Genomic DNA, 25,397 nt, shown 5'->3' with positions numbered 1-25,397 from the left:
CACGCAGAACCTGAGCCACGGGAGAACACAATCCTGAGTATGTTACTTACAGAACATGCAACACTTACGGACATCAGTTATGCCCCAGCTGTATGGGAACCACCAGTTTTCACAGGAAATACCATTGCTATCCCTTTCTATGTTAAATTAGTATATAAAATTCTTGTAAATCAACTGATACAGTTCATTATTTCAAAGAACCGTGTGACATACTCTATCTCCTATTTGCTGACACATGTTACAGGTCTTGACAGGAGAACTGTGTGCTCAAGAGGAAATTGTGGGTGGTTGATCTGGATGGCACAAATGTCAAAAGTGAGGTGTCTTAGGGTGGAGACAATGACCTACAGACAGCTATGAAGGGCAAAGTTTCCTTGCTGCGTGACTCCATTCCCGAAGTCCCCCCAGACCCTCCCCAACATGAGACAAATGAAACTACACATGGGCCACCCCTGACTACAGTTGACCTCACTGGCTTGTGGTTCTTCTGTGTGCCCATCTGTGCCAGCCACTCAGTACTGTGGCCACACCCTGAACTCTGACATCACCAGGAACCCTGCTACCTTTGAAATTGTGCTGCATAGGTAGTAAACCTAGTAATTATACATCCATACTGTCTTGATCTTCTATTCACTGGCCTTTTTGCCTAGAAGGATGTAAGAAGAACCAGAAAAAGAAGCCTTGTGAAATAAATAAATAAGTAAGTAAGTAAGTAAGTAAGTAAGTAAATAAGTAAGTAAGTAAGTAAGTAAGGCTGATGTTCATTGTTTGGAACAAACCTGCTTAGAATCTTTGTGTTTACTTCACCCCGGAGGGCAAGTCAGAGGCCAAGGACTATCTTTTACGCAGTTTCGTGCTGGTCATGTGTTATGACTAGAAGGCACAGGTCCCATTGTCAGAGTAGCTGCAAGCATGACAGTAGCACACCTCTGACCAAGACAGCGCAGCAGGACATGAGCTAGAAGGATGTATGAACATCTTTTTTAAAGATGAGACAGACTTGAGGGAACATGATTAAAAGCTGATGGTCAAGTGTCAATGAAAATATCAGAGAAGAGGGATCTTTGGGTGGCTCAGCAGTTTAGCCCCTGCCTTGGGCCCAGGGCGTGATCCTGGAGTCCCGGGATCGAGTCCCACGTCGGGCTCCCTGCATAGAGCCTGCTTCTCCCTCTGCCTGTTTCTCTGCCTCTCTCTCTCTCCCTGTGTCTCTCATGAATGAATAAATAACATCTTAAAAAAAAAAAAAAAGATATCAGAGAAGAAACTTAGCAGGTGCCAAGTCCAGAGCACAGGTCTTCCACAATGAAGGAGACCAGCAAAGACACTAAAATCACTCTGTGTTGAGGTGTGGTAGCAAGCAGCTGAGAGAACTGTTCCATTTCTGTGATGCAGAAGGTAAAGATGTCTGCTAAGATTGTGAGGGAGGGGAAATGTGTGGGCTGGGGTCGGGAGGGAGGTTTAAACAACCTGCTGGAGAGAACACACAAGACCCAGCAGAAGAGACAAGAGAAGTCTGCCAGCATCCCTGAGGACCAGCCAAGACCCCAACCCAGCAAAAGAAGGAAAAAGTGTGGCACTAGCTCTGTGAAGGGTTAGTGTTTTATTCAGAGAAGTAAGACAGGAGGTCGAGGAAGCAAAGAAACTGAGGACCCTGGAGAGACGGTTAGTGAGATGGCACATCTGGGCTGTAAGAGACAGGCTGTGGACGGGGCCCAAGGAGCTAGAGAACCTGATGAAGTCAAACTTGATGGGCACTTCCCCACATAGGTGAGAGAGTGGGACAATCGAAGAGTGTGGGGGAAGGGAGTATTCCAATTTGAGTCAAAGATAGGCGGTTCCAGGGGATGCTGACACCAAAAAAGGAACCATGACAGTGAGTGAGTGAAGAAGATCTACATGCCACCATTGTTGAGAGGCCATGCCGCTAGAGAGCTCATTGTCAAGAGTGGTAAAAGCTACCTTGGTAGATTTGGGTAAAATGGATAATCACAAGCCAGGTGCCAATGTCACTCATGAGCTTGCACCATACTCAGGAGCTGTCAGGGATAAGAAAGAAGAGAACAGATAGGATGAATCTCAAGAGATGGGGAGTTTTGAGACAAGGCTGGAAGAATGAAGCTTTGAATTAGAACCAGGGAACAAAGAGAACAGCAACCCTGTCCATGTCTTAACCCAGAGACAGATGGAGCGAGGAAGAATGAGTAGCATTCACTGGAAAGAAGTACAAGGAAAGCAGTGTCCTGGGAAAACAGCCAGGCTAGCAGCGGCAAGGAGAACATCAACAAAAAGACGCTGAGGATGGAGAGATGCTTGTTTCCCTTGGAACGTTTGCAGAGTGCATCTTGGGAAGGAAGGGAATACCAGGAAGTTGAGAGAAGGGGTTAACATCACAGAGAAACACGGGGAAGAGCTGCTAGAGAGGCTCCCAGTTTGGGGGATGACCAAGGACTGCGGGGATGTGGACACTGCTGGGTACACGAAGATGTCTGTACGACCCCCAGCACTCCCTTGTGCACAGCAAAGAGGCACACTTCAGGAGCCATGAGCCATGGTCTGGACTGACCAACTTCGAAGAGACTCCTGGTCCAAGTGAACAAGCTGGAGATGGAATCAGCTGATTCCCAGGACCACTGCCACATGCTAACCACTCTGTCCCCAGGAAAGTTTCTGAAACTCCATGAATACCACTCTGTATGTATGTCAAATCAGGGTAGCATCCATCTCACGAGGTTGCTATGAGGATTATACATGAAATCATGTATATGAGGCACCCAGCTCAGAATCAAACCATCACATACCCACTTTCTTACAGCTGGCATCAACGGAATGCTTCACAAAAGAAAAGCATTATCTTAAGAGTAAAAAGTCTGACCTTCAGTCAAATAAAGGATGGACAATGGAAGCCCTCCCTCCTAGCCTCAGTCCCATCAGCAGGACAATAATTAGGACCAGGGGTTAAAGTTCACATTTCCAGAAGGAAAGGGAAATTACTGTGTCTAAGACATTAGACTTTCCAGTGCCTGCCAGCCATGGGTGAATGTGGGGGCGCAACTTGGTTTCCCCTGGGCCTTGTCTCTGGGGATCAGGACCAGGGTACCTGCAGAAAGCCCTGCCCACTTTCAGCCTCTAGGCCCCACACAGTTGCCTCGTGGATAAATCCTGAGTGTCTTGCCAAACCAGGCCTTTAGCCTGTATGCCTCACATCACAAACAGAAAGCCTCTAAGTTAAATACCCACTGCAATTTGTTCTACATTGTGTTTTAAACATCTTTAAATAAGTTGCCAATAGCTTAAAAATTAGAAGATTTTAACCAAAATCTCAAAGCCAATTAAAAAAAAAAAAACAGATTCCCACAAAGCATCAATCATCTGGAGCTGAATGGCATCTGCCCCCACCTGGGGATTTTTTTTTTGGGGGGGGGGGGGATGGTGGTATTTCAGGGGTGGGTACAATTAATTCACTCTCCAGACTGCCTTGCTCATGTAGAGGTGTCAACACCAACACCATGTCAAGAGCTAATAATGTAGTACTTAATAATTACATTTGACTTGTGTTGCAATAAGCAGTTAATTATTTGGGGGTAAAATTAAATTAGACATTTACCTCACAACTTGTGTGCATATGCATGCACATATACACAATTATGGCTGGATTAGATGTAAAACCTGAAAACATAATATGGTAAAACTAGGAGTGATTTTTTTTTTTAGGAGTGATCTTTATTTCATTGTGTTTTACTGTATATTCTGTAACATACTGAATTTTCTATAATACATACAAATATGTAAATGTATTTAGAATTTTTAAAAAGACGAGTTGGATTGAACACTTCATTTCAGAAGTTCTGCAACAGTAATATTTACTCACCGGTATAAAGAATGGCTACGTGGTAGAAATGGCAGCAATATGCCTTGAAACTACTCGAAGAATACTCCAAGAATTTCAAATTATTTGACCCATTTAAAGACACTTCTCTCATCTTTATCTGAATTCTAGGTTAAAGGATTCAAAGGAATCCTTAGGACTTTTTAATAGAATGTAAAATGTATAGTGTTTCCTAACCCTTGAAATCCCCAGATGAATGGATGGTATCCTTGTGGGAAGGACAGAGAGAGAAGTAAGAAACAGAGAAATAATGAGGCTTCACAATATGGTCCCAATATTTGTAGCAAGTTTTGATCACAACGGTAAAGATGAGGCTCCATTTCCTCAAGGAAGAACCAGGTCCCTAGAAATGCTAAGATAGAGTATTACCTTCGATAATGTACCTAGGTTTGTAAGCTTATTTGTTTACTTCAAACTAGAAAAACACCCTCTCTTTCAATCCAAATATGGATCTGAAAAAATTTTTGAAAGCCAGTTAGGAGTCAGAACCAGACTGGGACTTGATTGACATTTAGCACAGAGCTTCTTAATGGATTATTCAGAAGAAGCATGAAAGAGGGGAGACACAGGGAAATAAAAATCACCTGTAGAGTTTCTTCAACCATCAGGTTTCCTTTCTCCAAGAGGAGATCCCCTTCAGACTGTCCCACCTTCACAGCAGGAATACCCTCTTGCAGCAAATGAGTACTGAGATACAGATAAGAACGTATCTCATCTCAGAGGTGTTCTGAGAGCATGTGCCTCACTAAAGATCCCCAAATTCTAGCTACATTTTGTATACTGGGAAAAGAAGGTTCTGTACCAATCGTCAGTTGTGACAGCTGCCTCCACCAAAGCCCCCTCTAGGCCATCATGTTCACAGAGACACATTTGATGCTCTATGACTCCACTCCAATCACCACTTATCAGACTAGAAGGTGACCATCCAACCCAAGGGTGGTCAGTCCATTGGCACAACCTCTGCTAGGGCCTGACATAAAAAGATAAGCTGGGCCACATCTTGCTCCTGGGAATATGTGATCAGAAACACAAGAGAAAGCAGCAGTAAGCAATGAAAATGGAATAAAAAAACAGGAGTTGAGAGGTCAGGGCAAAGTGAGTTTATGAAGATGGGGACACTAAGAGTAGGTAAAAGCTATGAAATAGAGAAAAGACTTACAGGGTAACAGAGAAAAAGACAGAGACTGAAACCCAAGGAGAACAGTGGAGTTCCAGAGAGAAGATCCATTAACTTGTACTGATGGTCTCCAGGGCCATGCTGGATCCAGAATCAACATCTGGCTTCAATTCCTAGGAGATATCGCTCCAATAATGCTGTTTCAGTAAACAGTTAAAAAAGGGAGTGGGAGAACTGAAAATACAGAGACAACTAAAACTGACAAATGGAGGAATTATCAAATAAAAACAGAGTAGTGGTATGAGTGTGGACAAAGGAAGACTACAAATCTCTTGAGGTCTATAAAAATAGGGGGAGATGATAAATAAACTGAGCATTGACCCATGCCACGCAAGAAGGACACACTCTTTAAAATGTGAAAGTTAATTTTAAAACAAAATGAGGCATTAATTTAAATATTAAATTTTAGGAATTCATCGAGAATGCCTAAGAGCTTCTAGACTGGTTTCATACAAAAATATTTTGAAGTCTGACATCAAAGAGAATATAATCGTGTCTCATACAGAATGTCCCTTATGTCAGTGACAGACACAGGCCACTGTGAAAGATGAACCACAGATCAGTCGCTTAGGGAAATGAAATACATCTTTATTATTTTCTTCTAATTATAAAAATACACATTTTGTGTAAAATTTCCAAATAGTACAAAAATACATATTCTAGACAATGTACATTTCACATAACTGAACCCCTGGTGGTAACTGGTGTGAGGTTGTAGTGTGTATCCTTCCAGACTTCTTTATCTACACATATAATATCAAGACATGCTCTTCTCATACAAGCATTTACTCTGCAACTGGCTTATTGTCTCAACATATATTCCCTGTATTATCACATGTAGATCAAACAGGTGTAGAAGAGCTCTATGCTCTTCTTGGCAAGGATGTATCAGTGTCCTTGACCATTTCCACAGACAGACATAAAGGTTGTTGGTATTTTTTTTTCCACTAAGACAAACTTTTCAGTGACTATCACTGAATATGTATGTGTGTGTGTATATATATACACACACACACACACCTCTCTCACATACTTGTATGACTACTTCTGTCACATAAATTCCTGCAAGTATTACTGGTAAAATGATATCTTGGTTTGAGGATAGCAAGTTGTCACGGTCATGGCAACCCAGTTAAATAAATAAGATTTTAAATCCAATACTGAGGCCATAGGAAGGAAGGATCCAGCCAGGAAATGGAACACTACGGCTGAGCCAGCAAAGTCCTGAGACTCTTGACCATCCTTGTGAAGGAATCCTTACAATCACCTGGGTGGATGGGGGGCAGGTGTGAACTGCCAGTTCTTCTGCCCTCAAGCCAGTCAGAGGTCCCCATCTGCATCCAAGTCTGCACAGCCTGTCTCTGACAACAGATCTGGAGGCCAGAATGAAATTTGTGGGATATAAAGCAAAGAAACTGAGGCATACAATTAATTCAGAAAGAGAAAGAAGGACACTGAAAAGACAAAACTATTTTTCTTTAAAACACAGATTTACCTTTTGCATAATGTAGTGAAATGGCACTGGATTTCATAGTGATCCCTCGAACCTGTTCATCTTCTCTGCTGTCCATGTACCTTAACTGTAAAAATGCAACATACGCATCCTTACTTCCCAAGGAATTAAAATGTTAACATCAAAATGGACTGAGTTGGGACTTCTGCTTTAAACACATAATTTTTAAACTAAAAGCCCCTTGTCTTCTTTTTAAAGTGGGGAAGGGTTGGAGAACTATCCAGATGTGTTCCAGTACCACACATTCATACAGAAAGTAGCATGCGGGGGAATTCCTTCTACTCATGCAGAGCAGAGCCTGTCTTTCCCTACTCATACAAAATCCAAGCAAAGACTGAAACAGAAGCTCTCTAGAAGCACTCCTTTCCCCAAATTAGCAGATTTTATACACATTTTTAAAAACAGAATGGCATGATGGACGATATTTATAATATCACCAGTTAGCTGATGGCGTTCAGTGTTAATGCCATGAACAAGGGCCCACGTCTTTTTCTCTGGGCTACGCAGTGCATCAACACTGACGGGACTTCACATACAGGGCAACCACCTCCTTGTACCCCCTCAGACCTACGCGCCTAACTTCCTAACTCCGTCTCCAGGACCACCTTCCTTTGCCCTGCCTTACTTCTCTCCACTGTTACTCCTTTGAAAAATTCTTCACTTTTACATTTACTCCTTTCAATCAAAAGCCTTAGGAAAAATGTACTGATGTGGGATTGCCACATTTATTCATCCCACATTAATTCCTTAATCTTCCAACAGCCTTCCAACCCCGCAGCTCTGGCAAAACCAAATGCCTAAAAGCTACAAATGACTTCTGGCCAAACACGACAATCCTTTTTAACATTCAATCTTTCTGATTCAGTGTGGCATTAGACAGACATAGCTACTGACCCTTGTGTGTAGGTGTGTACACATGGGCACATGAGATTCTTCAAGGAGTCTGAAATCTCCAACTCCCTTCCTATCTCATGAGATGGTAGTGCCAGCTCCCCTTCCCCTCTCTGAACTCTGAGGTCTTCCTCCAAAGTCTCAGGCCCTGGTCATTCTTCTACATGTGTGTATTTTTAAGTACTGAGTTGATATAAAACATACACAGCAAAAAGAATAACACAGTGAACATCAGTGTGTGTGCCATTCTATTGAAGAAAGAAAAAAAAGATTTATGTTAACGTCCCTCTACGCCCCGGTCAGAGGCAACCACTATCCTAAATTTTACCTTGTTCATTCACTTGCTTTATAATTTGTAAAAATGAGTATATCACTAAGCAATATATATATATTTTAGAGCTGCAGGTTTTAAGCCTCATACAAGTAGAATCACACTTTCTATACCTACATATCACATACATACACACACCCATACATACATATATGTACACATATGTGCATATACACACATACCCATATGTACATACATGCACCACACATACACATATGGTACTATCACTTTATCTCTGCTCAAATTCAGATTCCTGAGATTCATCCATACTGACAGATACAGTCATAATTCATTCAGTAGGACTGAACTACACAAATCCACCACGCCTTGTTCATCCATGCTGTTCGTGATGGGACAAGTAGACTGATTCTAGTTTTTCTAACTAACCCTGAGCTGTCATTAACAGATGGGTGTCTGTCTCTTGGTAGACTACCCAGGAGTGGTATTTCTGAGTTATTAAATGCACCCATCTTCTACGTTACTAGCTATTTCCACAGTTTTCTGAAAAGACTGTACTGTTCTGCACTCTAAAGAGTGGATCAGTGCCTGTCCTGCTTGGCCACCTCGGCAACACTTGAAATGGTCAGGCTGTTTTTTTAAAATAGATGGATGATAATATTTTTCTAATTTACATCTCTCCAATTATCAACAGGGTTGAGTATCCTATGAGTTTACTGTGAGTTTCTTGCTCAAGATGTTTGTCCATCTTTTTAATGGTTGTATTACAGATTTATTGTTTTAGACTGAGTTATTTATAGCCTTTGAATACTAGACCTTTGTCAATTATGTGTCATTATTTTCTTCCAGTTAACAGGCTTGTCTTTTCCCTCTCTTTACGGTGTCTCCTGAAAAATAGATGTTCTTAAGTTTTAATGTAGTTGAGTTGATCAAACACATGTAATGGTATGTACTTCTGTCTTCTATAAATCTTCTCTTAAGGTCATAAAAGTATTGCCCTACATTATTTTCTACAAGTTTTATAATTTTGCCTCTCACATGAGTATTTTAATTACATGCTACTGGTATGTAATTACATGCTACTCCACAGGTAGAGGTCCAATTTTATCTATTTTCCACATATAAACCAACCATCTAAGGACAACGTATGAGGAAGCTCATCTTTTCCCTCCAGATCAGAAATGCCAGCTCTGTGATAAATTAGGATCCCTGTTTCTAGGCCTGCTATTCTGGGCCATGAGTCAATTTTATCCCTCAGCCAACTGCAATCTACAAGCTGTTGTAGGTTCATAGTAAGTCTTGTTATCTAGTAAGACACACTGCACATCCCACTCTTTTTCAGATGTGTCTTGGCTATTACTGGCCCTTTGTTCTCCTGCATGATTTTAGAAAAAGTGTATCATACTCACATTTTTAAAAAGCTGAAATTTTTACAAGAACTGCTTATAGATCAACATGAAAAAATACTGAGTCCAACAACTTGTGAACATGATCTAGCTATTTATTTACATTTTCTTCAGTGTCTCACAGGTACAGGTACATCTTTTATGCTATGTAAGTATTATATTTTCTGCTTATTGCTCATGTATACTCTTTTCAATGACTTTTATATCCTGAAATTTGCTAAATTCTTATTAATATCCTATCAGTTTATCTGTATACTTTTCTGAGTTCTCTACAAAGTCATAGCATCTTTTCTAAAACTTTATTTATTTATTTATTTATTTATTTATTTATTTATTTATTTATTTTGCTTTATTGTTGCAGCAGAACCTCCAGGGCGGTGTAGAGCAGAAGCTGTAACACAATGAGCAGAAAGGAAAAAGAGCGCCCTGCCTTATTCCTGAATACAAATGCAAAAATGTCAATACTTCATCACTAAGGGTGCAGGACTTTTTGTAAATACTGTCAGATTGTGGAAATTCCTTCTATGCCTACTTTGCTAAGAGGTTTCATCAAAAAGGATGTTAAATTCTATGTTTCCTACATCTACTGAAATGACCATGACTTTCTTACCTTTAATCTGTTAATATGATGAAATGTGTTAAACCAATCTTCAAGTCTCTGCAATAAACTCTATTTAGCTATGAAAAACTAGCTTTTTATACAATTCCAGATCCTGTTTCTTAATAATGATTATAACTCTTGTATCACCCATCACAACAGCTGTCATGAGATTTTCCCATCCTGTATTATCCTTGCTGACTTCGGGGATCAAGGTAATGCCATTGTCTGGGGAGCTGGAGAGTACTCCCTGCCTCCTCTCTCCTGTGATATCGAATGGTTCAGGTAGAGCTAGAGCATGTGTTCCCTCAATGTCTGGTAGAATGAAAATTAAACCATGTGGACTTTTTCTTTGTGGAAAGATTTCTGCCAACAAATCCTGTTTCTTGAATGACTGCTTTCTCTCTCTTCCTGACCTCACAGTGGTGAGTCCCAGCTCTCCATCTTTAAGTCTGTTGCTGGGCAGCGCAGCTCACCATGTCCCACTCGTGCCTCCCCCATCCCTGCAGCACTTCCTTTCCTAGCAACTCGCACCTTTTCCTCCTTCCTTTCCTTCTTGATCAGTTTCACTAGCTATTTATCACTCTTGTTAAAAGATAACCAGAAATTATATTGCTAATATTTTTCAACAGACTATCTTTCTAGAGAAATTTTAAGTCCACAGAACAACAGATCAGAGAGTAGAGTCTCGCAAACTCCACCCCTAACACTCACACGTTTCCGTATTATTCACACCATGTGTTAGTGTTAGCGGGTAGGTTACATGTAATGAACCAGTACTGATAGGTGACTAGGAACCAAAGTCCCTCGTTTACATCAGAGTTCGCTCTTTACATGTGTGATGACCCGTGTCCACCATTACCAACCATATGTGCTGGTTATATTAATCTTTTCCAAGAACTAACTTCAGCTTCATCGATCTTTTCTATAAAATATTTGTTTTCCACTTCATTAATGTATGCTTTATTATTTGTTTCCAGCTACTTACTTTACAGCTATCACGTGCTTTTCTAACTTCTCAGGTGGAGGAAACACAAGCAGTTGCTCATCTTGCTCAGCCTGGTTTCCTCGGCCCTCTGTGCACTACCTGCCTCCTCTAGCTACTTTTCAATTAATTTCTACTTCTCTACTTCCTCTCCTCTCCCATCACTCGATAAATTTTGCTGATTGCGTCCTAAATGCATTAAGGGAAGGAATATCTCCAGTTCCCTACTGCCAGTAACTTATTCTATGTCCTCCTACTCATGGCTGAAAACAAACAGCTCTTTAATTTCATTTTCCAAAACAGTCCTTTCACCATGACTCTCAGACTTCAGAAGTCCCCTCTTGGTACTCAAGTCAGCCTTCAGGTTCTTCTCTGATCCGTTACACTCTCTCCACCAGCACTCTTCCTCCCCCAGGGGTCTCTGGGCAAGTGTTCCTCTCAGATCAAGCACAACACACCAATTAGCCTTGATGCATTTTATCCCCCCTATCCCCCCACCTGACAGTTTCTCCGTCTTCTCTTCAAAACACAACTCATCCCCGTGAAGAATCTCATCCTCTGTGAAATCTTCCACAATTGTGCCAGGCTCTCATTAGACTTGTTGCAAAATCTTATTTTGGCATTTATAAAATATTCATATAAGGCCATATAAAAAGAACTTTTAGCAGCTTCTTAGACACACAAATTGTGCTTTACACTTTTTTAGGATCTCTAAGAACACATCACATTGTAAACAGCTAACATTTATTGAAAGGCAACAAGTATTTATCAAATAAAACAACTTACCTTGCCTGCGAGGCGGCTAGAAATGATTCCATTGCTGGATATAAGACAGTCAGCTAGAGTAGTTTTTCCTGTTAAGATAACAATATTAATTCAAATCGATTTCTTTTTCTAAAAGGAAAGGAGATGCACTGCATCCTCAGAGTTAACTTCTGACCATGAGAACTGGTTTCACAAAGATTTCCTATTTACCTATAGTGAGTGAAGCAAGACCTAATGAGCATTTAGACTTCTGAACAGAATACCATCTGGAAGGACACAGACACTAGCGCTCAAAGTGCTGTAATTTCTATCTCCACTCCTAGGGATCGCATCACCCTCACGTGAAAAGTTGTCAAGCAACTTTTTTTTTCCCCAGCGTAGAACTTTTCAGTAATGGAGGCATCATGTACAGAGTCAAATGCAGACTCCTAGGTGATGAGACAAACCATCATGCCAATCAAAAGACAGAACATCTAGATTACAAACATTTGCAGAGTTAGAATAATCGGTCTTACAAGAATTTCACCTAGTTTATCATAATTATTTTTTTCTTTTTAGTTTATCATAATTATTAATCATCTGATATCCATAACACTGACCATGCTATTAATTTAAACTCTTGACAGCTCAGAATGACAAAACAATAGCAGAGCGCTCATTTTTGTCTCTGAATGGCAGACTGGGTAAACCACCACCAAGAAACAAGAGAATATAATCTTCCGCCACATGCCCCCACATATGGCCTCAGCTGGTATTTGCGGGTTAAAGTGTCTTAAGAAAATACTTTGCAAAGAATTTCAGGAAATTGGCTCTTAGTCCTATAGTGAGCAAGCCCATGGAGGGCATCAGCTACCCTACATCTACTCCCAAAGCTACTTGCAATCCATACTAAACCTAGGGATCTACTCTGTAATAAAAAAGTCTTGGTATATTCAAGTACAATTTCATAAAAGATTTTATGAAGTCTACACAATTTAAACTGGTATAAACAGATAACTCTGTTTAAAGAACACTGCTTACATAGTTACTGCAGCTGGACTGAAGTAGCAAAAGGAGGGTCTTGTCTTTAAGACAAACAAGTCCTAAAACTCTAAAACTTTCAGCAAAGCAATGGAATCTGTTAACAGTACAAACCAGAAAGCAATCTTGGGAGCACTGAAGAGCTTTAACAATGTGTTGTCCACTTGGCACATGCATCTTATGTGTTAGCACAATCCTAGAGCATCACTTGTCTACTATTCAGTGGAGCAGAATTCATTCTCAGGATGGCAAGCATGTATCCCCTAGAGTGTTAAGCACCCAGAAAGCACTATCTTTCAGCACTCTGCTATATTCCTAGGGCCAGACACCACTGACCTGCCATGTGATTTAATTCACAAAGCAAAAGAAAAAATACTTTTATCAAACCTCTCATCCTCAACGTGTAAGCAAATTATAAGAACTCCTAGGGCAGGGGTCAGTGACTGGACCTGTACACACTGCTCATGCTCAGCTGGCTTCACTTGCATAGTGACCCACTACTTCTCCTCCCAGTTCCCACACTACTGCCTTTCAGCTACTACACCAGTGGCAACAGTCACCTCACTAATGTCTGCCTTCAGTGCATACTGAATACTTCCACCAGACTCATCTTTCTAACGTGCTGATTACAACACCCCTGCTTTGTTTTGTTCTCCCAGTGGCTCCCTACTCCCTAAGAATAAATGTTAATGATCATCCTCACAATAAAGTGCGTACTTGCCAAGGGCTTCTCGTTATTACCTCATTTAATCCCCACAATCCTGTTAAGTAGGTAAGATCTTCCTTTCAGTCTAGACATTGCATGTCAAAACTCAAAAAGGCGAAGTGACTTGAAAAGGAGTTTGAATTCAGGCTAACTCCAGGGCTGGGGTCCTTAACCTTGACCCTGGTGCCCAGCTGTCACTTAAATGGAGCTTGAACTCAGCCTGTCTACCTCCAGGGCTGGAGCCCTTAACCCTGATCCTGGTGCCCAGTTGTGACTTAATTGGAGTTTGAACCCCAGCTGTCTACCTCCAGGGCTAGAGCCCTTAACCCTGACCTTGGTCTCCAGCTGGCATGAAGGGCTCTCCGAGCTATGACCCAGCCAGCCTCTTCACCTTCAGGATGGTAAAGATATCTTCACACACCTGTTCCTATCACCATGCTGTGGCTACCTGAACTAAGAAGGAGTCTGAAGTCAAGAGCAGGAAGAAATGCGATGGTGTAAGAGCAGCTTTTCTGTCAGGAGCACACACATTGTCCATTAGCTATCTCTGCCCTTCCCATGGCCTATGTCTCCTTCTTCCCTTCTGATGCTATTCCCACTTGGAATGTGTGCCTCACCTTCAAGGATCACCTTTAAAACCAAATACAGCATGAAGATGCCTCTTCTTAACCCATTCCTGCCTTCCCGATCCTCCAGTTCTCCTACCCCTCAGAGTCCAGTTTGCCCCTCATCTTGTGCGGCTTCAACCCCAAATCTCCTCTAGAGCTCCACTGCTGCCCTATTTGTAAGCTCCTATCTTCTGACAAAAGTAGCAAAATAACTGGAGTTTAACAGATGTTCACTAAATACGTGATGAGTTAAATAGAATCACATTAACACAGGCTCTGAAGACGTTATGTCAACACTACAGACTTTTTATATTACAAATCCATTCCAAAGATGTTCATTTTAACCAAAACTCAAGTTCTCATTAAGAGGAAAAAAAAAAAAAATTACACAGGGGCACCTGGGTGGCTCAGTGGTCGAGCATCTGACTCTCGGTTTCAGCTCAGGTCATGATCTCAGGGTCCTGGGATCAAGCCCTGCAGGGAGTCTGCTTGGATTCTCCCCCTCCCCTTGCTTGCACGCTCACACTCTCTAAAATAAAATAAATGAAATCTTAAAAAATAAATAAACAAAAAGCAATGAAATACACTACACAGAAGAATGCTAAGCACTAGTTAGCCACGTTCATTTCAAGGGCTTTATGGCTGCGTCTCTCGCAGTAAACTTGCAAAGCCATACTCGCTTTCATCAGTCTCACCTGCCCACAGCTTCGCTCCTCCCACACCTGCGGAGACACACCCGCTTCATTACTGAAAGTAAGCCCTTTAAGAAGGACTCTTAACAATGGAATATTACTCAGCTATTAGAAATGACAAATACCCGGGATCCCTGGGTGGCGCAGTGGTTTAGCGCCTGCCTTTGGCCCAGGGCGCGATCCTGGAGACCCGGGATCGAATCCCACGTCAGGCTCCCGGTGCATGGAGCCTGCTTCTCCCTCTGCCTGTGTCTCTGCCTCTCTCTCTCTCTCTCTGTGACTATCATAAATAAATAAAAATTAAAAAAAAAAAAAAAAAATGACAAATACCCACCATTTGCTTCAACGTGGATGGAACTGGAGGGTATTATGCTGAGTGAAGTCAGTCAGTCGGAGAAGCACAAACATTATATGTTCTCATTCATTTGGGGAATATAAATAATAGTGAAAGGGAATACAAGGGAAGGGAGAAGAAATGTGTGGGAAATATCAGAAAGGGAGACAGAACGTAAAGACTGCTAACTCTGGGAAACGAACTAGGGGTGGTGGAAGGGGAGGAGGGCGGGGGGTGGGAGTGAATGGGTGACGGGCACTGGGGGTTATTCTGTATGTTAGTAAATTGAACACCAATAAAAAATAAATTAAAAAATTAAAAACAAAAACAAAAAAAAAAAAAAACAAAAGCCACCTCATTAACATAACAAAAAAAAGAAGGACTCTTACCGTGGTCTACGTGAGCTAACACGCAGATGTTCCTGATGTTAGCAGTGTTTTTCTGCAGGTGAATCATCTTCTCCAAACTATTGAGCACCATGGTCCCTGATTTCCTGTGTATCACAAGAGCACACGCGCTAAAGATCGGGCCTAAACTATTACTTTTCCCCTGTAACGTGGGGGCCCGACAGGGCTCGCCAGGAAGGAACCCGGGGCCTGTCTGCTCAAGCGCACGCCGCCCGGGTCGCGCCCAGGTCCGGGCCCAGGTGAGCACCCGAGCGGAGGTCACAGCACGCCTGCCCCCGGGGACCCGCCGCACCGCGAGGACCCAGCCGGGACCCCGGCCGCTCCCTCCCTCCCGCACTCCGGCCCCCGCGCCCCCGCCCCGCCCCCGGCCCGGCCCACGCGCGCCCTCACCGAGCAGGTGCACTGCAGGGCTCCCGGAGCGCAGCCCCCCCCCGGGCGCCCTCCCTTCACCTCCCGGGGGCCCCGCGCTCGCCGTCTCACGATCGCGGCCCACAGCCCACGGAGGCGGCGGCCCCGGGTGGACCCGAGGGCTCTGCGCGGCGGCCGCTCCCAGCCGGGGCTCCTCGCGGCCCCCGGCCACGCCCCCGCGCTGCCGCCCGCAGCCCGCGGAGGACGCCGCACTCACCGGCCGCCGCCGCCCCGCCGCCCCGCTCAGCCCGCAGCTCGACACACCGCGCGGACGGGACGCGCCGACTGCCCTGCGGACCCGGACGCGCGCGCCGGGGGCGGGGCTGGCGGGCGCACGACCTCTGACCCGCGCGCGTCGGACGCGCCGGAAGCCGGAAGCCGGAAGCGGGCGCCGCGTCGGTCTCCCGGGCGTCCGCGGTTGCCCTGACGACCGTGGGCGCCGCGGAAGCTGCAGGTGCTGAGAGCCCGCGGGGCGGCCGCTGCGGGCGGAGAGCATGAGGAGCCGGTGTCTGTGTCAGATCTGCACCTGCGGGTAAGGGCGGGCCGGCGGGGCGGCGGCCGGGCGGGGTGGCCGGACCCCGGAGCGGGCGCCCCCGGAGCCCAGGGAGGCGGACGCTCGCCCCGCACCTGCCCGCTACCGGGCTGAATGTGTCGGCTGCCGACCCCGCGGCCCGGTGCGCCCTGAGCGCGGGCCCGCTGGCGGAGGTGGGGGCGCAGGGGCACCGGTCCTCTGGGGCCTGGGGCGTGGCGGGGGAGGGGGAGGGTCGGACCCCCTGGGACTCCACGGGAGTAGGGCGATGCAGGTCCCTGAGCGCTCAACCCTGCCTTGCTTCCTTCCACCTGCAGCTCCGTCCATCCCTGACCCTGTCCCCGTCCCCTCCAGGCAGTGCCCGCGCCCGCTCTCCCTCCATCCCTGACCCTGTCCCGTCCCTCCAGGCAGTGCCCCCACCCGCTCTCCGTCCGTCCCTGACCCTGTCCCCGTCCCCTCCAGACAGTGCCCCCGCTCCCTCTCCGTCCATCCCTGACCCCGTCCCCTCCAAGCAAGCAGTGCCCACGCCCGCTCTCCGTCCATCCCTGACCCCGTCCCCGTCCCCTCCAGACAGTGCCCCCGCTCCCTCTCCGTTCATCCCTGACCCTGTCCCCGTCCCCTCCAGGCAGTGACCCCTAGGGATCTGCCTGAGAAGGGAGTAGCCTTCACCTAGAAACCAAGGATTGGTCTGGGAGTCCTGCCTAACAACTTCCCAGCTCCTGTAAACACAGTCTTCTCCTTTAGCTTCACTGTTGGCCTAGGAATTAAGTAAGTATTTGCTAAATAAATATTAGAAGCATGTAGATTCCCCACAATGAAAGAATGATCATGTAGCAGTGGGAAGTGAGTATTGGAATGGTATCAATAAAATCTGTCACATTTATGTTAGGATTTGAACTTTTGTAAAATTTAAGTGGATAAATCAAGATGTTAAAAGCTTACTAAAAAGAAAAAATAAAAAGCAGATGTAGCCTCCAAAAAAACTAAAAAGAGATTGTCAGAAAGTTGTTTCTAGAGATTGGAAACATTGGGACAGGAGACTTTTGCTTTCCTTTATAAGCTTTTCAGTATTTCTTAATTGTTTTGTTATAGTATGAATGAATGTTTTTGATGGAAAATAAAACTAAGAACAATGAGAAATTCCAAAGCTTTGACTTGATTCTTGTAACTCCGTGCACCCAAATCAGAACCTGCATGTATGACCTATGTACCCTGTCCCTGATTTTTCCAAAAGACCAGATGTGATACTAAATCACTTCAGCACTTTCCCAAAGCCTCCATTGTCAGCTGATAATCCTGAATTTCTTGACTCCTCTCACTTTGAATTTTCCTGAACAGCCTATGACACCACCTCTTCACTCTTCCCTGCACGGCAATTCTTGCTGTCCAGCAGCCTCTAAGCAAAGCTGCTTATCTCTCCTGTGTTCTTCCTGGGGGTTATGATTTCATCTACAGACCATATGCATTTTCTTCAAATCCAACCTTCCTTCCATGGGCTTGGATAATTAGCACTTAGTCCCCAAATGACATAGGACTGAGAAATTGACCTCATATTTCAGCATTGCGGGATTTTACTTTTTTGTGTTTTGCTTGGGTTTTTCTGTTTAAGAGCTTTTATTTTTTTCTGATTATGAAATGAATAAATAGGCATAGTATGCAAATTCAAGGCAAAAAACCTAGAATATAGTGAAAATCCCTCATAATCCTGGTCGCCACAAATACTAAATGTTCTTTAAGGCTTTTTGTACCTTTGTACCATTTTTGTACATTCTTTAAAAGGAAAGAGAGAGAAACCATACCATACATTCTGTTCTACCACAACTTTTTCTCTGCATCTTGCAATGGCTGCACCTCAAGAACAAACCCCTTCTCTTTAACCACTGCATGATATTAGCTTATATGATATATTGGCCAGGGTTCTTCATTACAGACAATATAATCTATTGTGTTCTAGTCTAGAAATAGAAGAATTTAAAAGGAGTATATATAGCTCACAGAACTGTTGAAGAACCGAAGAAACAGTTCTCAAAATAAGATTTTTAGGAAAGATTCCCAGAAATGTCATCTCAGAACTGGGCTGCCAAGGGAGCTGCTGCCTCTACTAACAACCGGGAACCTGCAGCAGCCAAGCTATAGGCCTCAGAAGCACTCCTTACTGCCAACGTCAGGGAGCTGCTGGTCAGGAAGCCCCCTTGCAAGGCTGAATGCTGCCGGATGGCTGCTGGCTCCAACCTCCCTGTCTCTCCCACAATCCTGCAGCAATGGGGCTGTGTCCTGCCTCTCTCCCCAGGTAGCATTCTGAGTCAGAGTCTCATGTGAACATCCAACAGGTTGAAAGCTCAATTGTGTGGAACCTGCCTGCAAGGGACCTGGGAAATGTGCTTGTGGGCTTTTCAGTTTCTCAGTATAAGAAGACCTGCTAAATCTTTGTCAGAGGAAAACCAGAGTTTCCACCTGAAAGGACATACCATAATTTATTCTTGTTTTGGCAAACACCACTACAGAATAAACAGAAGGGTTTTGTGTGTGTGTGTGTGTGTGTGTGTGTGTGTGTGTTTTAGTAAAGCTGCTTTTAAATTTAGAGATCCTATGCTTATTGAAGGACTGATTAAGATGCAATTATTATAAAATATTTTGGGAAGTCAAAATAATCTTGCAGTGTTTTTATGTTTGCACAGGCGACATCACTGTCCACATGGAACCACGAGAATTTATGAAAATTCTGGCCATTCTTGCCCTACAACTGAATATTTGGAAAAATATCCTACATATGGCAATGTGCTTCCACCTCAGAGTCTTAAACCCAAGCAAGAATTTCGAGCATGCCGTGGCAAAATGGAAGGAATAACAACATTTAAGTAAATATTAAGAAACTATTTGCTTGACTTATTTTTTTCCCAACTCTTCCAGTCTTAATAAAGTTTTTTTTAATTCTTTAAATTGAACTATTAAGTTTATCAAAGTTGAACCAAGAAACAAGGAACTAGTTGAGTTGCAACTTGAGAAAATCAGAAAGATGAGAAGTAACTTAGAATGACAAAGTAAGGAAAAGAGGAAATAGAAAGTTTTCTTGATTTTTTTTTTTTTTAACCACCTAAAATCTCTCATGTCTGTCTGCTTTCCACTGTCACCTCCAACTGGAGGAATACAAGAGCTTCCCGTTTTTTCTGTATCTACTCTAGGTCTGACATCTCTGATCTGTTTCCTATACTTCAGCCTGCAGAGATGATCTTTTCAAAGTGCAGTTCTAATCCTATCACCTCCTTGCTTAAAATACTTAAACTTTCCCATAATAGGGCAGCCCCGGTTACTCAATGGTTTAGCACCGCCTTCGGCCCAGAACGTAGTCCTGGAGACCTGGGATCGAGTCCTGGGTTGGCTCCCTGCATGGAGTCTGTTTCTCCCTCTGCCTGTGTTTTTGTCTCTCTCTCTGTCTCTGTGTCTCTCATTAATAAATAAATAAAATCTTTAAAAAAAAACTTTCCCATAATATTTAATATATATAAAAATCCCTACCAAAATCCCTTCTTGGTTTGGTCCCTAATTGCTTCTCGATTTTATTGTCACTGTGCTCTTTAATGCTCACATCCCATAGGACATTTTTCATCTCTTGAAAATATCAGGATTCTCTTGCCACAGAGCCTTCCAATATACTATTTTACTTACCTGGAATTTTCCCTCACCATGACCCCAGTTAGTGCCTGTGTAGCCTATAGATCTCAAAGTGCTCTGATGGCCGCTGGCACTGTACCTGGTTCTCAGGCTGGATAAAATCCCCTATGTAAGCCCCTAAAACATCTTCCTATTATTTATCATTTCAGAGGGCCATGCAAAGAGGGACTCTGTCCCTTCTCATCTTAGCATTTTATTTCCAGAAACCTAGCACAATGTCTGCTAGCATAATAGGCACTCAGTGTTTATTCAGTGGATGATAGATGACAAAAGAAAAAAAGAAAGAAAGAAAAAAAAAAAGAAATCCTAATCCTAAACTCATTTGGACTTAGCTTCTTTTTTATTTTTTAAACATTTTATTTATTCATGAGAGACACAGGAATGCAGAGACATAGGCAGAGGGAGAAGCAGGCTCCCCAAGGGGAGCCCGATATGAGACTTGATCCTGGGATTCCAAGATCACGCCCTGAGCCAAAGGCAGATGCTCAACCACGGAGCCACTCAGGCATCCCGCTGCTTCTTTAAAGAAAAAATATTTTTTATCTTTGTAAATGCATTCTTTTCCTTATTAATGTGCATACCATATTCAAGGCACAATCTTAGGTGTTAAGTATAAGACCAATAAATAGAGGTTCTTGCTTTCAAGGAACACATACATCAGATTTCTGGAATTTGGGGTTTTAAAAATGCTCTGTAACAACTTCAATTTGCAATGTTACCATTTTCATATCATTTTAGATAGAGCTCATTTTACTTGCATGAGCAAAGGTTGAAACTTCCAAACTTTTAGTCCAGTACTTCTACCTTTAACATTTTAGGCAACCCTTGAAGTTAACAGTGCTTTGGTGACTCTCTTTGACTTCTGTAGGTGTGCAGCTCTTCCACAGATTTGAAAATCTTCCATAGCCCTCAGATTGCTTTAGAACCATCCAGAAGGGTTAAAATTGCAGATTCCAGAGTTCCACCTAAAACAGTCAACAGGTGACAGAGTGGATCCCAGGAATCTGCATTTTTAACCAGCATTGCTGGTCGTTCTGTTGCCACAGATTCAGTGAAGTGGGCCGACTACTGCACTGTTCCCTGTGTCTGACGTGGGACGCGAAGGACTGTGCCTTCCTGTTGCTTACAGCCTTGTGGAAGTGCAAATGAGAACCAAAAACTCAAATGAATAAACAAAATATAGATTATAGCAAATAGGATGAAGAAATTGAACAATCGATTGGGACAGAGCAAATGGGAGTGGTTGCTCTTTTTTCTTGCTTTAACATTCTTCCTCAATGCCTTAATGATCCATAATGGAGATTTGAAATAAATTCTACAATAAGCATATTTGTTGAATAAAGATTCTGTGTTTAACTAGTTCTAAGTGTTAAAATAATTAAGTGTAACCTGCCATATCTTTCTTTAAAAAAGCAATTGCTTTTCAATTCTGGGTTTGTCAGGTAACTTGTTCAAGTATCCCTTGATAGTAAAACAAAAAAAAAAAAACAAAGCAAAACCCAAAAAACAAACAAAAAGAAAAAGATGTCCCAACTCCCAAAAGGTCCAATATGCCAAGAAAACTAAAATATCCATTTCTTAAATCATCATCTCTACACTTAGTAAAACATTGCATCTTTTCTTTACATTTTGACCAGGGAACTAGCAGTATTTCCAAGAGTCCTATGCTAGAGGTTTGGAACCTTTCCTTAACTCCCTCATGTTGACTGTGTTGACTAAGCAGCAGAAAGCTGATGTATCTGTACCAAGGGAGAACAAAGTATCGTTCTATACTTTTCTATAGTAAAGGATGAGACTGGGTAAAGAGCAGAGGTCTAGACAAGATTTTTGATCCTTTATAGCATTACAGTTGCAGTAAAGTGAGTGCCAGAGTTGGCAGGAAGTCTGCCCTGGAATTATGATTATGGACATGTTCTATGTTTGGGGACATATCTGATGTCTAAGAGTGTATTCAGTCATTACTGCTCATAGAAAGTTGCTTTGGGTGAGGAGGTATACTTTCTAACACTTAACTAATCTAACTAGAGAAACTAAGACATCTAAGCCTTCTCTCTGTCTTCTCCCTGATTCTTCCACTCCCTGATTGCATTTTAGCCTATTCCCCTCTAGCTGGTGTTTGGGAAGAGCAAAGAACAACTTAGATGTCTTGAGAATGAGAGGTATGTGACTTCTATTTATCTATTCAATAATACTTAGTAAGCATCTATTTAGTGTCAGGTACCACACTAAGCACCTGGGATACAGCAGTTAGCAGCAACAGTCATGATCTCTGTGCTCACAGGCGCTGCGGTCTAAGGAAGGTAGCAACATATCACTCAGAATAAGTACAAAATCGCACCAGGGAAAAAATCTATGAATAGGCATGAGGTGACTTGAGAGCCAGAATAAAAGTTTTGACTTTATCAGGAAATTGAGAGGAATGAGTGAAATCCTGAAGGATGAAGCAATTAACTGGATGAAGTGGGTAAGGAAATGCATGGCAGACAATGAGCAGCATGCAGGAGGCAGGAGCAGAGAGAGGAGGAAATTCTCAGAAAAGGTCAGCTCGGGCACAGAGGAGGCAGCTAGTGAAGGAGGCCACATGCATTTTTTTCTGTGTCATTGGAGCAGTAAGAGATCATGGGACATCTCTTTTCTTTCTCATTTGTCTGTCTGCTTGTGTGCTTGCTTGTTCTTTGAGGGGGTGTGGAATGGGGTAAGAGTCTAGGCAGATGAGGACCGGCATGACCTGATCAAATTTCCAAGTGAAAGGATCAGTTTGGGTGCAAGGTGAGGAAAGACTTGAGAGAAACCAGAGTGGATGCATATAAATGAGTTTAGGAATTGTTGAACTGACTTGAATGAGCTATTATGAGAGCTTGGAGTGTTGTGGTAATGACCTGGAGAAAAGGGTGGGTGAGATTGGAGAGAGAAAGGAGGCCAAGGTGGCGGGAGCTGGTGATGAAGCAGCCCCAGGAGAGAGCTAAGGGGTGAAGGGTGAGTGCTTGTTGGTCACTGCACAGCTGAAGAGATGGTGATGCCCTTCCCTATGATGGGCCACCAGCCACCAGACCACATCTGTCAGGGGCAAATAGTGCATTGGACTGGGGGCATGTTAAGTTTGGAGATGCCACTGCAAATGCAGGTAGGGAGCTCAGAAGTCTGAGCTGATTTACAGGTTGGTGGGTCATTATTGGTAGTAACTGACGTTGTAAGTGAGAGTAGAGCTGTCTTCAGGGGTGAGCACTGGGGGAGAACAGTACTGTGTGTAGCTAAAGTGTTCAATGGCTGAGGAGCGGGGTCACAGCCACATCAGAGACTGAGGAGAAACCAGCATGAAGGCAGGAGGAAAGAGGCTCCCAGAGACGGAGGGAGTGGGGAAGAATGCCCCACAGGACAGATGAGAAATGGACTCAGTCACAAAGAAGCCACCATGGCCCTTCAGCCATGCTCAGAAAGCCGCTGTGCTGGACAGTGGCCCGGAGCATGTGGACCCAGTTGAACAAGAACCACCAAGTCTAAGAAGGGACATTGTGAATGGGAGGAGGGACTCAGTGAGGCTTCTGCTTTAGGGGGCTTATGGACGTAAATAGGAAATAGTAATATAAGATGGTTCAAACCAACAAAATGAGTGACACAGTAGAGTTCAGAAGGAAAAAAGCAGTTTTGAAGACTTGTAGTCATAATAGTAGGAACTAACATCTTGCTGCTGCCATGTACCAGGCTCTCGTATGCGTGTGTATGTGCATGTGCGTGTTCCAGTCTTTAAAATAACCCTATGAGGTAGATGACATGCTTGTCCTAGTTTATATATAAGAAAACTGGGGCCTCAACAGGTTAACTAAGTTGTCCAAGGTCACGCATCTAGTGAATTTGGACCCAGGCTGTCGGGTCACTCTGGGCCAGTCATCTTCACCCCACCAGTCAGCCCCAGTGTCTGCAGCACCACTTCTGCAAAATGCCTGGGGTGGCTGGACTACACTATGGCTCTCATTCATGGCCAGGGCTTCTCAAGGATCCAGAGATGAGTGAGAATCACATCTATACTATGAATGTGACTTATGACTGAAGGCCAGAGTTTAGACATTGATTATTCATTTAATTGATTATTTAATAATAAGTGGGAAGCAGCATGATTTCAGTAAGAAGCGTGTCCAAATTTAGCTTAGTCTTCAAGTAGGATAAATAAGGATTTTGACAAGTAGACTCAGGATACATTTAAAATTTTTTCTTAGAGTCATTAAATCTTTCACCTAAGATTTCCTTCTAGTTAGAAAAAAAATGCAGTTACTAAAAGATTTTATTTACGTAAGATCCAATCAACTAAAGATCACATAATAATGATGTTTGAAAACTAGGATTTTTGACACACTTATTTCTTAAGCTATTTAGTCAGTGGATAGGACATGAAGGAATTAAAGTATTTCAAGCAGTTTATCAGCTATCACCACCTTAATATCTTCTTAGACTTTCTAAGTGAAAGAAACTTTGAAAACATCAATACTGCATTGAAATAATTAGAAATAAAGGAACCTATGAGGCTATGTTTCAAATTTATATGTTTCAGATCGGATTACCGTCCTTATGAGATAGTCAAACAGCCTCGCCCTGTACCAGAAGAATACAAACCAAAACAGGGGGCGATTGATCTTGGTACTACCTACAAACGGGATTTTAATTCTTACAAGGTACAGCCTGTGGCCATAGTCCGGCCTTTGGAAAGAAAACAAGTGAAACGAGGGAAGGTGGACACTGTCCCAACCTATAAAGGTAACTTGCCATTTCAAAGGTGAAGGAGCCAAAAAGACTAAAGCTCACTTTCACCCAACATCACAGCATAATTTGGTGTGTTGCCAAAATTAGTTCCCACCACTTAGGAAACTTTTTTTTGCTTTGGTCAAAGTAGTATTATATAGTGAAAAAAAAAAAAAAAAAGACCATTTGCCTGAATGAAAGTTAAAAGACCTGAATTTCTGTCTAAATTTAGCCACTTAATTCATTTTTTATATCTAAAAGCATATACAGTTGACCCACTAGCAATGTGGTTCAAACTGTGTGGATCCAAGTAAATGTAGATTCTTTTTTTATAAATACAGTCCAGTCCTTTAAATGTATTTTTTCTTATGGTTTCCTTAACACTTTCTTTTCTCTAGCTTACTTGATTGTAAAGAATAGAGCATTGTAATACATATACACAATATATGTTGACTGTTTATGCTATTGTTAAAGTTTCTGATCAACAGTATGCCATTGGTAGTTTGAGGAGTCAAAATTATGTGCAGATTTTTAATTGTGCAGGGGCTCAGTGCCCCTAATTCCTGTGTTGTTCAAGGGTCAACCATAAAAACAAAGAATGTCATTGAAAAAGCATTATGTCACACTTACCACATTATGCCACATTTAGTTGGCACTGTTCCTTTCTTTCCATTCCAGAATGAGCTGAAACTCTACTGAGTTTACTTGAGTCTTTCAGAAGGTCAAATAAATAGCAATTCCCTTCACGATTTAGGTTCTGAACCAACTGATAAAGCA

At 42.9% G+C, this 25,397-nt stretch overlaps 2 protein-coding genes across 4 annotated transcripts in view; one reads left to right on the top strand and one right to left on the bottom strand.

Annotated features, from left to right (window-relative positions):
* The window catches only part of EFL1 (elongation factor like GTPase 1), a 120,060-nt gene extending 104,134 nt beyond the window's left edge, over positions 1-15,926 (bottom strand). The window contains exons 1-4 of the mRNA XM_038532984.1: positions 15,903-15,926; positions 15,260-15,363; positions 11,532-11,599; positions 6,559-6,643 (exon numbers count right to left, since the gene is read on the bottom strand). Of these exons, the coding sequence (XP_038388912.1) occupies positions 6,559-6,643; positions 11,532-11,599; positions 15,260-15,350 (244 nt within the window). The 5' untranslated portion in view covers positions 15,351-15,363; positions 15,903-15,926. The remainder of the gene's footprint in view (positions 1-6,558; positions 6,644-11,531; positions 11,600-15,259; positions 15,364-15,902) is intronic.
* A 132-nt stretch (positions 15,927-16,058) lies between these two features.
* The window catches only part of SAXO2 (stabilizer of axonemal microtubules 2), a 39,797-nt gene continuing 30,458 nt past the window's right edge, over positions 16,059-25,397 (top strand). The window contains exons 1-4 of one of the 3 annotated variants that reach the window (XR_005357101.1): positions 16,832-16,982; positions 18,893-19,072; positions 21,981-22,045; positions 24,433-24,635. Coding sequence is in view for 2 of the 3 variants with exons in the window: in XM_038532982.1 (XP_038388910.1) it covers positions 16,180-16,217; positions 18,893-19,072; positions 24,433-24,635 (421 nt within the window). In the remaining variant the exon portion in view is untranslated. Of the gene's footprint in view, positions 16,218-16,486; positions 16,983-18,892; positions 19,073-21,980; positions 22,046-24,432; positions 24,636-25,397 lie in introns of those variants that run through there. The other 2 variants (XM_038532982.1, XM_038532983.1) reach the window with 2 other exon arrangements.

The sequence above is a fragment of the Canis lupus genome, chromosome 3, assembly GCF_011100685.1.
Source record: "Canis lupus familiaris isolate Mischka breed German Shepherd chromosome 3, alternate assembly UU_Cfam_GSD_1.0, whole genome shotgun sequence".
NCBI lineage: Eukaryota > Metazoa > Chordata > Mammalia > Carnivora > Canidae > Canis > Canis lupus.
Note: the sequence above shows the minus strand (reverse complement) of the source record. Positions and strands in the feature narration are given on the sequence as shown.